Raw genomic sequence first — 15,861 nt, forward strand, 5'->3', positions numbered from 1 at the left:
CATTAGATTGATCACTTCATTTTAAAAAGTTTGGAGAGGGATGAAGTCCATACGAACATTAAATTGAAATAAATGGCATAAAATTGAAATGGGAGGCTTCATGTTTTGATAAGCTTCAGGGCTTGACCTTTACTGCTGATCTGAAATGGAACACATACATCAAATCCGTTGCCAAGGTCGCTGGAAAAATGGTGGGATCCTTCTATCGATCCAGTCGATATCTCACTGCTGATGCAATTTTCTATTTATATAAGAGCCAGGTACGTACAAGGATGGAGTACTGTTGCCACATCTGGGCAGGAGCTGTTAGAAAGGACTTATACTGCCTTGATAGTTCAAAATAAACTTTGTAGCCTTGCAGATGTCCTTTTCTCTTCTCTCCAACCTCTTTCTCACAGAAGAAATGTTGCAAGCCTGTCTTTTCTTTATCGTTATTTTCATGGCAAGTGCTCGTCTGAGCTCCAATCTATGGTCTCCCCTCACCAAACATTCACGAGAAACACTCGTCTAGCTGAAAACACTATCAATAATTCCCCCCACTCGTTATCTGTGCCTAAACCTAAACGTAGATTCCATGAACAAAGTTTCTTTCTTAGAACTGCACGCCTGTGGAACTGTCTTCTATTTGCCTGCTTTCCAGCTAATTACAATATGGTTGTCTTCAAGTCCAATGTAAACAAATTCTTGATGAGCCGTTCTACTTAAGTTAACAAATTTATCGAATTTCCATTGCTAACGATTACTATATTGTCCAATTGACTAATGTAATCTCTTAACCCTTATCCTCGAGTGGCCTCTTTGCCTTGATAAGTAGTGATTCCTATGTAAAAAAGAAAATGCTGTAGTGCATTATTATATCATTTTTATTTGATTTTTATATTTGATAAATAATAGATGCAAATTTTTTTTTGTTAGAATGTTTTTTGGTAATCGCTCCAGACAAGGCATGAAGCTACTTGATGTTAGGAGCTAACACGAACGAAAAATGATTCTCGCAAAGGTAGGAGATACTTATTGGTCTTCAAAAAGTCAAGGCTATAGGTAGGAGAAAAAACATTGAGCAGAAATAGTTGCACAAGCCTTCTTTCTTGGAATAAGAAGTTGTATAACAATGAGATATCAAAACAGCGAAATGAAGACTACTAGATCAATGAATACAAACGAGCTGGAACAAATTAAGAAATAGATCAGACAATTCTGAAGAGCACATGCCATAATAGTATTTATAAAAGAGACTGAGACTAGCAACATCACATCTGTAAGAGAGGTTGCAGAAGTAGCTTATCCCCATGTTACTAATTTTACATATTCGCATGCATGACTTCATAATTTCATAATCCGCATTAATTGTATTTTTTTTCTGTGTCGTTTTATGAAAACAAGCGTAAAAAAATGAGAATTATTTTTAATTGCTGTTTATTTCATGTTGCTTTACATAAAGTCAAAGTATCTCTACTGTTTTAGATAACAAAATCAAATCGGGGACGTTATTAAAAGAGCAGAAACAAACTGTAAACAGGCAAGTAGAACAGAGCTGCTTTGTGCAGTCATCCTTTGATATTTGTCAGTTGACGTCATGTATTCTAACAGCATTCAACGTTATTTCTCGTAAGATATAGGAACATTACAAGTGATGAATATATAAGATGCTACTCACCATTGCGTTCTGAACCATTGTTTGAGTTTCGTCCAACCAGGAAACATCCCGCAATCACTAGAGCAGCTGCTATCATTCCACCAATAACAAATCCCAAAGCAGATCCCATTCCATAAGTAGAGGGAGATATTCTTACTGTCTGGATTTCTGGTAAAATGAAAAGAAAAATAATATTGAAAACATATATTATGCTTTTCTATGGGAATTTGTTAAACTGATTATTTGGATGTTTGGTTTTATGTTAATGGATGCCCATATATTGTATAACAAAATTCCTCACCTGAAATGTGACATGGAATTTCTCATAAATTGTTGTATTTACCTTTGTTTTTGATTTAGATGTTAATTTATTTAATGAATGGTTTCGAACTTCATTTTTCTTTTTAAAAAATGTGAATAAATAAAGGGAAATTGTACCATAGCATAATCCAGTTTATGATCCAATCTCTAGCAACTTTGTGTGAGCATCTTCTGGCAGATTATGCATGCAGCTAGAAGATGTCAAAACAAAGACTGCCAGATGATTAATTCAAAATGCAGCGTCCCTCACTTCCCCATGTTAAGAATGGCTTTCTATTTAAACGGTCATTTTTAACATGGGGAAAGAGGGTCTTCACATTGAAATAGTATGTTAAAAGTCATTTTCAATCTAAACATTTTTTTCTCTATTTAACGAATTTAATACTTTTATTAAAACTTGTACCTTCTGACAGCTGATTGGCTAATCGCTTTGTGGAGTCGGAGATTGGTTTATTAACTGGATGAATGTAATATTGTTATTACTTTTCAAATGGACCGAACGTATTTAAAGACTCACAAAATATACAACTTTAAACAAACTTTTAGGTGAAAGAAAAAAGTTATTTATTTCATTCGTTGTCACATGCAAGTAACTGACACGTATTTACAACACGACACAATATGTTCTCTCTTTCTTTGTCCTTTAACTACAATCAGCTGTTGTGTTGCAGTAATTTTCTCTAAAATCTACAAATCGGCTGGCTCGCTTTCAAATGGGGTACGAGAAAGACTCGCATTATTGTCAAGCGTACCTTCCAAATCGCTATGTGTCTTTTTCCTTTTTCTTCTCTCTTTTTTCCTTCAATCTTGATGCATATATATGCATTCCATTCTATGACATCATGCTCACGCCCACGTTCTAAATGTTCACCTGATATTAACTTAAAGTAATTTCAATCACATAGTCACTTGCTTTTGTGGGTTTCCAATAAACAATACTTTTAATATTGATTATTAGCAGTCGAGGATTTTAGATGTTGACTTTTTAAAAAGGTGGTTGAAGTTTAATTCTTCGATTTCATACAGAAAAAATAGAATTTCGTCATTTTTTTAAAAATCCATTTCCTGTCACAGATAAAAAAAAAAAATATGCATATGACAAAATGTAAATGAAAGACCAGTTGCTGAGGAACGTGGTGAAGCCCGAGATGAACAACCTCGCTGCCAAACATTCTTATATCTTCCAGAAGAACTCCATTTCTGCACACAAGGCCAAGATGACCCAGGCGTTGTTGCTCAACAATGTTCCTTGTCATTAATTATCAGATTTATGGCCACCTTCACTCAACTGCAATCTTCTTGACTATTTTTTTTTTGAGACGTGATCAAGACCAAGATTAACCAACATGCCACAACATCTGAGGGCTACCATCATAGAGATGTTCGCTACACTAAAGAAAGACACTGATGACGAAGTGTGTGAATCTTTTTGTGCCTTCCTTGAAATGGTGGTCTCCACTAGATGCTGATTCCAAAAACGATTCTTTTACTTAGGTTTTTTTTTTTTTTGTTGTTTAAAACTTAATTTCATACTGTTGGCACAAATGAAATACAAATCTTAAAATGGGTTTATCAAAATCTTTGATATAAATAAAGGGAAAATATTAAGCTTGTAAAATTCAAAAAAAAATTGAATCTAAACTTATAAGTTGACAAGTCCTCATCGACAACCACTTTCTAATTTTTTAAGCGATTTTCGAATCAGAATTGGTAACTGTATCAGAATGAGGGAATATAGAACAAAATCGGGAATTGTATTGAAATTTGAGAAAAACGTTAGAATCGTCCCATGACTAATTCTAACTGTTGCTTGATAAAATGTCTACTTACTACATATACACCTTTTTGTTTTTGTTGCAGATTTCGCTTTCCTTTTTGTCAAGTATCGGATTTTACTGCAACGCATTGCATATCTGAACGATGTAAGCACTCACCTTCTGTTTTAGTCATTAATTTCAAAGTCTGGCTTCGATTTCTGTGGCTTGGTCTACTGTTTTCCGTGTGTAACGTAAATGCATACTGAGCACCTCGTTTCAAGTTGCCAATGGTTACAAATATGTCATTGTCATTGCCAGGGTCTGCATAGATTGTTTCTGTCCACTGTTCCTCTTGATTGATGGGACAATGCGACAAATAAAATACTTGGTCAAAGCCACCGTTGAAGGATGGCGTCCATTTCACAGTTATTGTTGTATGAGTTATGTTCACTACAGTAAAATCAGAGGGTTCCAATGGAGGACCTGCAATACAAAGTAATAAGTAAGTATTATTGAAAGATTAAGACAAAAACACACATATGTATATATTATAATTATACTTTTTTTATTTACACCAAGGATCATGTCTACAGCAGATTGTGGGGAGTGGAACCGTAAAATGTCTGTTCACATTACATTTAAGCTTCTGCATGTTAGTACTGTAAGGGAAACAGGAAACAGGGAGGGAATTCCAAAGTGTAGCAGTCCGAGGGAAGAATCTATTAGAGTAGAAGGTTTTCCGGCATCCAGGGACCTCAACAGTGAGGGGGTGAGATTTTGTTGCTTGATGGATTAGTCTGAGGGTATGTACGTCGAGGGTCCACAAAAAGTATTGTCATGTATTGGAGTAATGAAAGAAATCATTTTACACATTGATATGGAATAACAATTTAGAAGATTATGAAAATCAAAACAATTGCTTTTAAAGTCTTAAAAACCTGACGATTTTGAGAACATCAAAGTTGAGGACTATCTTGACAGCAACAATATGCCCCAAGCAAGAAGGATTAAATAGAAATTAAAAAGCATTTTTAAAATGAAAATCGCTCCCGACAATTTATTTCATAATTAAAAAGTATATTGTGTTATTTTATGCTATTGGATTGTTGATTGTAAATATATCGAATATAAATATTCGATGAAGAGAACATTTGTTAATTAAATAAGTCATGATCAAATTTACAGTGGCATGAGAAATACATATACCAGTAATGGTCAATAAATTTTATTGATTTCGATATTTAGATAAACCGTATCTCAAAGCTCACATATCTTGGAGTACTAGTGTTACCAGATCATGCTGTCTAAAGATATCGATATTTTTTTAATTCCTCACCATATTCTCCAAACCCAAAAACTAAACCAATTTTTCTCTACAAAACAACCTAACTGAATATAAATGTATAAAAACTCTTAACAAAATAATTGACTCGGAAAAGGGTTAATATGTTGTGAAATAACCAAACCAAATTTCATAAATGGCAATATAAACAACGTGAATCTTGAAAATTTTGTCCAAAATTACTAGATTTGACATTAAATAACCCAAAATCTTATGATATGCCGGGAAACAACTAAACCAAACTGTATTTGAAGAAGAATGCTAATTTAATTTGTTAAACAAAAGCCAATCCATCTCGTTACCATTACAGTTAAGTGGAGAGTATGGTATACATGAATTACTCTAATTAAGCCTGCCCTAAAACTCAGATTAATGTAAGAAAATTTGAATTGAAATTAGGTTTGATAAAAAATTCCACATGAAACGAATATTGATAGAAATAAGAAAAAAATTATACATTTTCTACACACTTTAATGAGCAGGTTAAAACTAAAATAGGAAGTATTAGGTTACTTCATCTAAAAATGTTAGTATTAAAAGAAATTAAGGTTCAGGTAATCTTGCTTAGTTTTGTTTATTAATGAACATTTAGATTTTCATTGATTTAGAAATCCGTACAAATTCAAATATTTTTAAATTTCAAATGGGAGTAATGCCACTAGAAACCCTTTAAAATACTGAAAAACAACCCTGAAATCGAAGGTATCTGAATTTTCATAGGCTTTCACCCTCTTTTATCACTTTACATAAAACTAAACTAAATATAACCCACATTACCAACCTTTATGCCAAGCAGCAACATTCGAAGTCTGCTTGAAAGTCAATACCAAAATACCTGATTGTGCTGAAGAGTGTAGTGATTCCCTGATGCAATCAGGTGGCCGCTGGCAGACCCTGGGTTTAGCAACAAGACTCGTGCTGGCTCACAAATCCAAAGAGGCCCAGCCTTGGCTTCAGAAGGAGTACTACGACTTTGTAACCTTCTCTCACTGCCCCCCCCCACCTCCGATCTGAACCCGTTGAACTATTTTGTTTGGTCATATGTCGAGAACATCACCAACATGACCTCCCATAACATCAAAGTCAGCTGATCGACACCATCGGCCGAGTATTCACTGAGATTCTGCTGGCACTTGTGGAAAAGGCATACTCCTTATTATGGATCTGTATCAAGGTGATGATTAAGGCTGAAGGCGGCTACATTGAATCGATGTCAGCTCTACTACATAATCAAATTAACTGAATTGATTTTTTCAATAAATTTTTAAAATAAAGCTGTAGTATTGTTTTCTTTAGGGTGACACTTTTATTGTTCCATCCTGTACATAGTTCCTTTGTCTTCTTTTATTTTAGTCAGTGGGACAAGTAATTGTCTATATCTCTATATATATTATTCCTTAATTGGAATTCATTTTTTTTTTTTGAGATGAGCATTATATATTAATTTTTATTTTTATTTCGGACTATTAGTCTCATCTTTATTAGTTGTTGTTTTTGGATCTTTTTATTGGTTCACAACGTTTCGGCCAACTTCCTCTGGCCTTCGTCAGGTGGTAACCGCGACGGATAGGAACTTCGAATCTCCTAACTGCATTCTCAGCCATCACTGCCATCCGTAGTTGTTGTCGTCTCACCACATTTTTGACGAATTAACCTCTGGCACGCTTTGGGTGGGATTGAAACCGCTATCTTCAGACAATGTTCATCCGGAACCGTAGAGATTCAACATCTCTATCAACTGCGCCACGGGCTCCGAAGGGCGATCAAGGTTGGATTCTTTGATCTTATAAATCTACGTTTATTTATTATCTGATCTTCCATAGTTGGGTCCGTACCGATTGGTATATATATAAAATAAAAATTAATAAGTAATTGTCTGTTTTCCAAATTTTTCTAAACAGCTGACAAGTACTTATTATCTATGAGTGTAATTGCACTGATTTCATATTGCAATGTAAATAGAAGCAAAATGATCTCCAAGTTAAAAAAAAATATCAAAGACGAACGAGTTTGACTTTGTTTATCGCAAACCTAAACATATTTCTAGATAATTTTTTTATAGATTTTATAATTATTAATAAAATGTCTACCTTGAAAATAAAATTAAGAAAATCTTTCTATTGTAGTCGGAAATAGTTGAGGCTATGTTTGGAAAAACAGTAAAAATCAATTAGAATCATTATTGATTTCTGAACAGTCTCTGAATTTTTTTTTTTCATTATTTTTGTTTTGTACGTTTTCTTTTTCTTTTCTTTTTTTTTTTTAATTATTCTCAAAAGATTTCTTCTCTCCTTTCTAAAATTTCATGCTTATTTGATTTTTTTTTCTTCTAATTTTGCCCTCAAGTTTTTCAAACAAAATGTCCTTTTTATATTTTGAGATACCCATACTGTAGAGATTCTCCCCCTGTGGGTCTAATAGGTTTCCTCCAAAGGAGTAAGTTTTATAGGAATATCAAAGGCATAAGAGGTCCCCAGGCGCTTGTATAGCCTCGGCAGCAGAGATTACCGTGGTAGGTTTTTGGAGTCATTGCAGGGTGATGTCAACATCTTTCTACATACAGTGCCTAATATTCTCAAACGATCACCAATCTGGCACTGCTTAACTTTAAGGATCTTATAAAATCCGGTGTATCAACATGATTATATATATATTTGTTGAGCATTTCTTTTGAGCTCTGGTGGGAAATTATATAGTATGTAGCTGTGTGATTTCGTGTTGGCCAGTTTTTGCTCGAGAGCTTTTGATACGTTATCATCATCAGGAGTACTTATTATTAAAGATGATTTTTTCAGTTGTCTTTATGTAGATAATTTATTGTATTTCAGATTTTTTATTTGCTTAATTTATCTATTCTTAGTTATCTGGCAGGGAGAGTAGGATATATATATATATAGTTAAACATCATTAAATTCATTACCCTTACAGCAGCAGCCATATAGCGGAATGGTGAGAAGCCATGACTGTCATTTGGGCGGTCGGGTTTCTATCCTGGCTTGAGGCAGTTACCTGTCTAACCGCACTGCGAAACAGTACTGTATGTGGATGACTCTCTCTCTCTCTTTCTATATATATATATATATATATATATATATATATACATTACTAATTAATAATACTGTTTTACAAATTTCATATTTTTTACGCAGTCATTTTGATTAATTATAAGCTGATGTGTGACTGCTAGCGATGCCAAGTTAAAAGAGGAATGTGATTTATTCTTTGGAAAAGAATATCTAACCCTTATCTGAAATTATATATCTAAATATCTATGCACACTATAAAACCCAAACATAACTTTCTTTGTTAGTCAACGAATGTGGTTTATTCTTTGGACAAGAATGACTGGCCCCTGAATGAATGTATATATACTGATAAACCGAAAAGAATAATAATTTGTGCAAACAATAGTTTTTTTTACGGTATCACTGGAACTAGTGCATCTACCATTAATCCCCCCCATCTCTCTCTCTCTCTGACAAGGTCCAAAACAGTCTCCAACCTAATATCTAATGGTACACTGCTAGATAATAATAAAAATAATTTAGAGATAACGACAGCTGGAATTGGTTGGTCAGGGGAGATCTTAAAAGATCTACTGAGAGCACATTAATGGCAGCCAAGGAACAAGCCACTCGCACTAGGTCCATCAAACAGTACATCGACAAACCCGCAGAATCACCGATATGCAGAATGTGTAATGAAAGGGAAGAAACATTAGCGCATATCGTATCAGAATGCCCTATGCTAGTTCAACACGAATATAAAAAATCGCTCAGGTCCTACACTGGAATACATGCAAACTCTATGCATTACAATGAGAAGTGGTATGAGCATAAACCAGAAGTGGTGCACAAAACGACAATGTCAAACTTCTTTGGGATATGTGCATACAGACTGATAAGGCCCTTGAACACTCCAGACCTGATATAATTTTACTAAATAGAAACAAGAGAACTTGCTCAATTATTGACGTAGCCTGCCCTTTCGATACAAGAGTGTGAGAGAAAGAACAAGAAAAAATAAATAAATACCAAGATCTAAAATGGGAATTAGTTAGACTGTAGAAATGTAAAAAAGTCAAGTTGATTCTTATTGTGATTGGAATGCTTGAGACCATTACAAAAAGCCACCACAAATCGCTTAATCAGATTGACAAGACAGTTTCTGTTACAATCTTACAAAAGGCTTAGTCAAAGCAACTGACCTGATCTTTAAGAAAGAAAATCCAACTAAAAACATCCAAAGGTTGAGGCAATAATAATAATAATAATAGCTAATTAGGACATGTATATGTGAATGTTTTAAAACTATGGCTGCATTCATCTGCAATCTTGCTTGAGTTGGGATCAGCATAAAAGAATCTGTAGCATGCATGGGTTTTCAATAGGTTGCTTGGATATTGGCTTATGTCATGTCAAATGATGTTGTGTCAGTTTACGAAAAAACCTTACCTATATTTGCATATGATTCGTTTGTAGATTGTTTTGTTGATGTTATACTGTGTAAACAAATAGTCCATAAACGGTAGTTTCTATTTAACCAATAGATGAAAAACTGGCAAGTTTTGGGGGGAGTGTGGATCAACAGTTCCTTTTAACAAACTCCGAAAGCAGGAAAATTAACTGCCAAAGATCTGCACACACTATAAAAACTCAAGCACACAACTTTCTTCCCCAGTCAACGCACGCGAGAACGACTCTTAAAAGTAGCCTCGATCCGACCCTTTTGCAGAATGAATCTAGGAGTAATGTAAATATTAAGTAAATTCACACGCCATGAAATTCTCAAATTAAGATTTCATCATCAAATGCCTTCAATAAAGTGTTAAGTGATATTCAATACATTGACATGAAGTCTTATTAAATGTTAATTAAATGTATGATTTCCAGTTGGGGCCTACTATCAATTTGAAACTGGTTTATATTGAGTATATATTGAGTCTCGTTAGTACTTGAATAGGGGACTATTTAAGATTGCAAGTTTCCCTGAATTTTGAAGTTGGTGTCAGATAACTTTCTCTTTTGCTAAAGGTATGACTCCATCTTTCTTTTGCTAGCTATAAATGAAATAGTAGGGTAGAGTAGACTCCCAAGCTTTAGTAAACCAATTATTCCTGAAGGTAAACTCTAAACTAGCCTGTCTCTGCTAACCCCCGTGTTACTTCAGGTTAAATTTCTCTTTGTCACTCTGAATGAGGATTGTCATGCTAAGAAAAGTGCGGTTGAGGATTGGACAACCCTTACTTTTTTACAAATTCTTCATCATGCAAAAAAAAATTACAGAGCATATTGTCTCTCAACAGAAATGGAGGTCAATCATACTGAGAATCCATATTCTATATTTGCAGGGAGGAAATTACTCTCAAAACGGAAGTACTAGTATTAGTAGTAGAATTAGTGTAGTCTTCTATTGTTTGAAGTGCTTCCTTCTAATTTCGGTATTTCATCAAGTATATCAAAAACAAAGTCTTGTATTTGATGCCAACGTTTCCAAGGTCTTCCTTTCATTTTTCTTAGAGTTACTGACATAAAATACTTTTTTATAATTTTTTTTCTCAGGATTTTTTTATAACTAATTCTGAGTGTCTTTTCTTTTTTTTTTTTTTTTTTTACGGGGGGTTTTCTTCTATTTTTATATGACTGACAACTGATTTTTTTATAACCAATTCTGTTTTTTTTCTTCTATTTTTATCCGACTGACTTGTTTTTATTCTCTGCCATTCTCTCACCTTTCAGATATTTTTCGTTGCCCAACTCTAAGCACCTGCTCTGTAGATGCTTCTTTTTGTTCTTTGTGTGCCCACTCACCATCTTTCGCACATTAGGGTGTGCATGATTGGTGTAATGGATACTGATAAATACTATAAAATAAACCAAGTCCTATTAGATCTATTGCATTCACTTAAACATTACAAACAAGTCTGGAAAGGTATGAATTCGCAATCACCTCCACCTCCTAGGATAAAATATCAACTTGCATCCGATGAATTTATATTTGTTTCATCATTAAACAATGGAAAAAAAGGTTTGATTTGCCACAAAACAAACCATTTTTAATTTAAAATCTGTACACAAAGCTATTGATTATATATAATTATTTCACAATCAACGTCGCAGCTCACATAAGCAATGAAAGCCACAGACCAGAAGTCCAAGACTCGCTGGCTTTCAAGGCTTGTGTGAGCTCTGACGTTGTTTGATTGTGGAAATAATTATATATCATCTCATATTCAATACATACATACATATATATGTGTGTGTGTGTATATAATGGATAAACAAATTTCTGTAGGAAATCATTAACAGCTTTCGGTGAGTAGCAGGATAATAATAAAAATTAATAGACAAAGAAATAGGCAACAAATAAAAAAAAAAAAGAGCAAAAAATTTAACTAAACCCCACAAACATATTTCAACAACATATATATGGAAATAAGACAATGAGATTAGAAATTATATAGAATAGATAATGTCGGTTAATTCTTTGTTAATGCTTGCTTTTTATAAACCATTATATAAATTGGACTACATATTAACTCCATTGAGTGTCATTTATTTCTGCACTAGCTGACTGTACCTGCTTTCCATTACGTTTTAATTTCATTACTATTACTTGAAATCATTAAAACGAAACTAATAAGAAGAAAAAAGACAAAACTCTCTTTCGCCTATTTTACTCTTTGTTCTTTAACCTTCTTATTCGTCCTGTCTATCACAAAGTATGTAAGTAAACTTTTATTATTTTATTATTGCATTTTTTTTACTTGGGAGACACCACTTACCAAGGCCCTAAGGTCACTCAAGGATAAGGGTTAATAAAAGTAAAGTGGCAGTGTAGTAATCGTTAATGGTGGAAATTGGGTAGTATTTGATTATTTATGGGGACGGCTTAACAAGAACTTGTTTATATTGAATTTGAAGGCTACGATATTCAAGTGGAAAGCAAGCCAGTGGAACAGTGTTCCACAGACGAGCAGTTCTGGGAAAGAAGCTTTGTTCATGGAATCTGCCTTTAGATTTAGGCACAGGTAGAGAGTGGTGGAAATCCTATATAGTGATTGTAGCTAGTCGAGTGCTTAATTTGAATCTTTGGCAAGGGGAGGACCATAGATTGGAGTGTATTTGAGCACTTGCCATGAAAATAACGATAGAGCAGAAAGGTTTGCAACATCTCTTCTGTGGGAAGAGGTTGCAGAGAAGAGAAAAGGGCATCATGTAAGTTCTGAAGCCGGTTTTGAACTTTATCTAGACTGGATAATGCATGCCGAGCAGCTCCTGCCCAGATGTGCCAACAGTACTCCATTTTAGGGCATACCTGGCTCTTATACAGATAGAGGATTTCATCGATAGTGAGATACCTACCGGAGCAGTAGAGTGATTAAACCATTTTTCCAGCAAGCTTGGCAACATATTTGATGTATGTGTTCCATTTCAGATCAGGAGTGAAGGTCAATCCCAGAAGCTTGTCAAGATGTGAGGCTTCCCAAGACGAGAGCCATTCATTTCAATTGGAGCCTGACGGAGGTCAGAGCGATTATGATGAAAGGAGAGAAGTTTGGTTTTCGATGTATTAAAATTAACCAGCCACCTTTTCCACCCATTTGGACACTTTAACAAATGTAAAGGCGGTCAGACCCCATTCCCCAAATACTTCAACAAGATGTAAAACTTATGCTTAACAATAAAAATTGCGAACTTTTATAAAAATTTAACATAAGAAAAAAAGAATACTTGAAGAAGAACGTTTGATTATTATATTCAATATTTCTGATAGCCTAAGTTGGGTAAAGTGGGCAAGAAAGAAGTTAGTGTCAGACGCTGGTTAGACTTGATGATAGATTTTTGGCATATTCTGTTTGCTTGTACTCTCATACATTAGGCTGTGTATGATTGATATAACAAATATCATCACATTAGGCAGATATAACGAATACTGATGCATCCTATAAATTATATAACTTTCTCTTAAGTTTTTCTTGATTCAATAATGAATATCATTGCAAACACTTATATATTTCTCACTGCGGCATGTCTACTCTTTCTTTATGACATCCCCATACATTCTTATTGCTTATGAAATTTTAAAATTCAACAAAGGTTTTCTTGATTGCCAAATAAAAACAGACTTCATCAAATCCATTCATGCTATAAGTTTTTTGTTTTTTCTAACTCTGCTCTTTCGTCGCATTGTGTTCTTTATTTCCATCTATTTTCTTCTTCCATCATAAGCGACTTTGTTTGTCGGCCATTTGGTCTGTCCCTGTTTACTTACCTCCACATGAAACTATAGTTAGACTGTGGCGACTGAATCACAAACACTAAAAAGCAAATAGCTCTAATTTTTATTCTCTTTCTCAGCTTCATTTGGATTTACTTTCTTCATCACTTATAAAAGCAAATTTTTTAAGTAACGTGTTAATTCCAAATAGTTTCAACAAAAACATCATTTCAAATTGCCAACGTAACAAGTTAATGTTGAAGTAATTAGCCAGAACGAACTTAGAAACTCCGATAAGAATAGTGACCAAATGAGATTTTCCCCACATGACACCTGCTGACTGCATTTCATGTAAGAACCTCAGAATGTCATTCAACACCCTCCCTCTTCCTGGAAGGCTTATATTAAATCTGTTGCCTAGGCCACCGGAAAAATAGTTGCATCATTTTACCGCTCGCAATCCTCTACCTGCAGAAGAGTTTGATACCTCCTTAAATGGAGTACTCTTGCCATATCTGGGTGGGAGCTGCTTGGAACAAGCTATCCTGCCTTGACAAAGTTCAAAATTGACATCGAAACCTAGTAAGTGATGCCCTTTTTTCTTCCCTGCAACCTCTGCCGTTTGTCAGGATTGGATGCAAGTCAAAAAGAACTTGATGATTTGCATCCCAATCTTCTTGTTGTGCACACACTCTTACACACTAGTGAGAGTCAGGTCAACAGAAACGAATTGCTTCTCACAGCTATACATGCACTAATAGAACAAGGTAAAGCAACACACATACATGGTCATGCTGCCAAAACTCACTTACATATATTACTTACACCTGCATATTCACACTACACAATTCTAAGCCTTGTCAACAGATACGCAGATGACACTAGTTTAAAGGCTAACAACGACTAGTATTTCTCTGAGTCTCTGTCTTCAGACCTTGAGCATGGGTAGAAAGTGAATAGTTAATTTGAACGCATCCAAAACCAAGCTTTTAGCTTTTTACCATAAAAGCTCTGATTCCCACTTGACTCCACTTGATATGAATGGCGCTCATCTAAAAGAGTCTTCCTGTTTCGATAAACTTCTGGGTCTGCCCTTTACACCTGACATGAAATGGAAAATTTACATTAAATCTGTTGCCAAGGGTTGCTGGAAAAATGGTTGTGTCATTTTACCGCTCCAGAAGATATTTAACTCCCAACACAATCCTTTACTTGTATGAGAACCAGATACGTCCTAAAATGGAATACTCTTGCCATATCTGGGTGAGAGCTGATCGGAGCACCATATGCTGCTGTGACAAAGTTCAGAATAGTCTTTGAACCTAGTCAGTAATGCCCTTTTTTCTTGTCTGCAATCTCTTTCCCACAAAAGAAACGTCGCGAGCCTGTTCTATCGTTATTTTTATGACAAGTGCTCGTCTGAGCTTCAATCTATGGTTCCCCTTTGCCAAACTTTCACCAGAAACACTCGTCTAACTACAAGAGTTTCCCCCCACTCTCTGTCTGTGCCTGATTCTAAACGCAGATTCCATGACCAAAGCTTCTTTCCTAGAACTGTCCGCCCATGGAACTCTGTTCCACTGGCCTGCTTTCTAGTTGACTACAATATGGTCGTCTTCAAATCCAATGTAAATAAGTTCTTATGGATCCCCCCACCAAAATAATCCATTTCTACCACTATTAATAGGCTGTTATCTGTGACTACTGTACACACACTCATTAACCCTTATCCTCGAGTGGCTTTTGTGCCTTAATAAATGGTGACTCCCTTGAAAAAAAAAAAAGCCTTGTGACTACTAACTCAACTTTTTTCATCAAACACAAGTTTGCATACATAAATGAATACTTATTAAAAATAAATTTTATATGTTTATTTTGTTATAAAATTTCGTTTTCCTCAATTTCTTTTACCAAACTCTGTTTATGTATTTAGTTAGTACTTGCTAACTTGTCTTCCTTCTATTCTCTTTTATTTTCATTATTTTTGCCTCATTTTGCTTCATTTTCTTATAAATAATCTATATGGAATGTTGGTGTGGTTCTTGCAAAAACGTCGTCCAAAATGTCCCTACCAAAACCAGACACCATGCCAATAAACAGTTTTTAATGTTGGGAAACCCCAGTTCTCCAAAAAAGAGCATTCTGAATTGGGGCAATAATAAAAATTACCTCCGTCTATAAAGATTTCTTTTTCACTAATCTAAAACAAAAAATATGGAGTTTAGTACCAGAATAGATGCTACAATGTGTTTCCAGCCAGAAGACGAAGTGTTGGTCTGTCACACTTAAGTTAGAAATTCCATTTTCATCGTTAAATGCGCAGATTGAACGGACGTATCTTAGGGATATATACATTCTCGTTTCTCTATTATTTCATTAAGCCTCTCTTTCTCTTTTATTTCCAGAAGTTCCCTTTCCCCTCTCTTTCAACTGTCATCCAACTACTTTATTTTGCTGAAATCAAAACAAATGCTTGTCATAGCATCAAGAGACTTTTAAGTAAATTAATTTCAACATAAAAGGCTTTGTTCAGGTGATATCATGGGATTGCAATCGTTTTATGTTTTTGAATTTTTGAGATGAGG

At 34.7% G+C, this 15,861-nt stretch overlaps 1 protein-coding gene across 10 annotated transcripts in view; it reads right to left on the reverse strand.

Annotated features, from left to right (window-relative positions):
• The window catches only part of LOC145277016 (synaptogenesis protein syg-2-like), an 824,542-nt gene that overhangs the window by 127,011 nt on the left and 681,670 nt on the right, over positions 1-15,861 (reverse strand). For all 10 annotated transcript variants that reach the window (XR_013868085.1, XR_013868082.1, XR_013868084.1 and 7 more), the window contains exons 12-13: positions 3,892-4,197; positions 1,658-1,804 (exon numbers count right to left, since the gene is read on the reverse strand). Coding sequence is in view for 6 of the 10 variants with exons in the window: in XM_080128618.1 (XP_079984744.1) it covers positions 1,658-1,804; positions 3,892-4,197 (453 nt within the window). In the remaining 4 variants the exon portion in view is untranslated. The remainder of the gene's footprint in view (positions 1-1,657; positions 1,805-3,891; positions 4,198-15,861) is intronic.

The sequence above is a fragment of the Euprymna scolopes genome, chromosome 5 (assembly GCF_053919585.1).
Source record: "Euprymna scolopes isolate OS-2025 chromosome 5, ASM5391958v1, whole genome shotgun sequence".
NCBI classification, from domain to species: Eukaryota; Metazoa; Mollusca; class Cephalopoda; order Sepiida; family Sepiolidae; genus Euprymna; species Euprymna scolopes.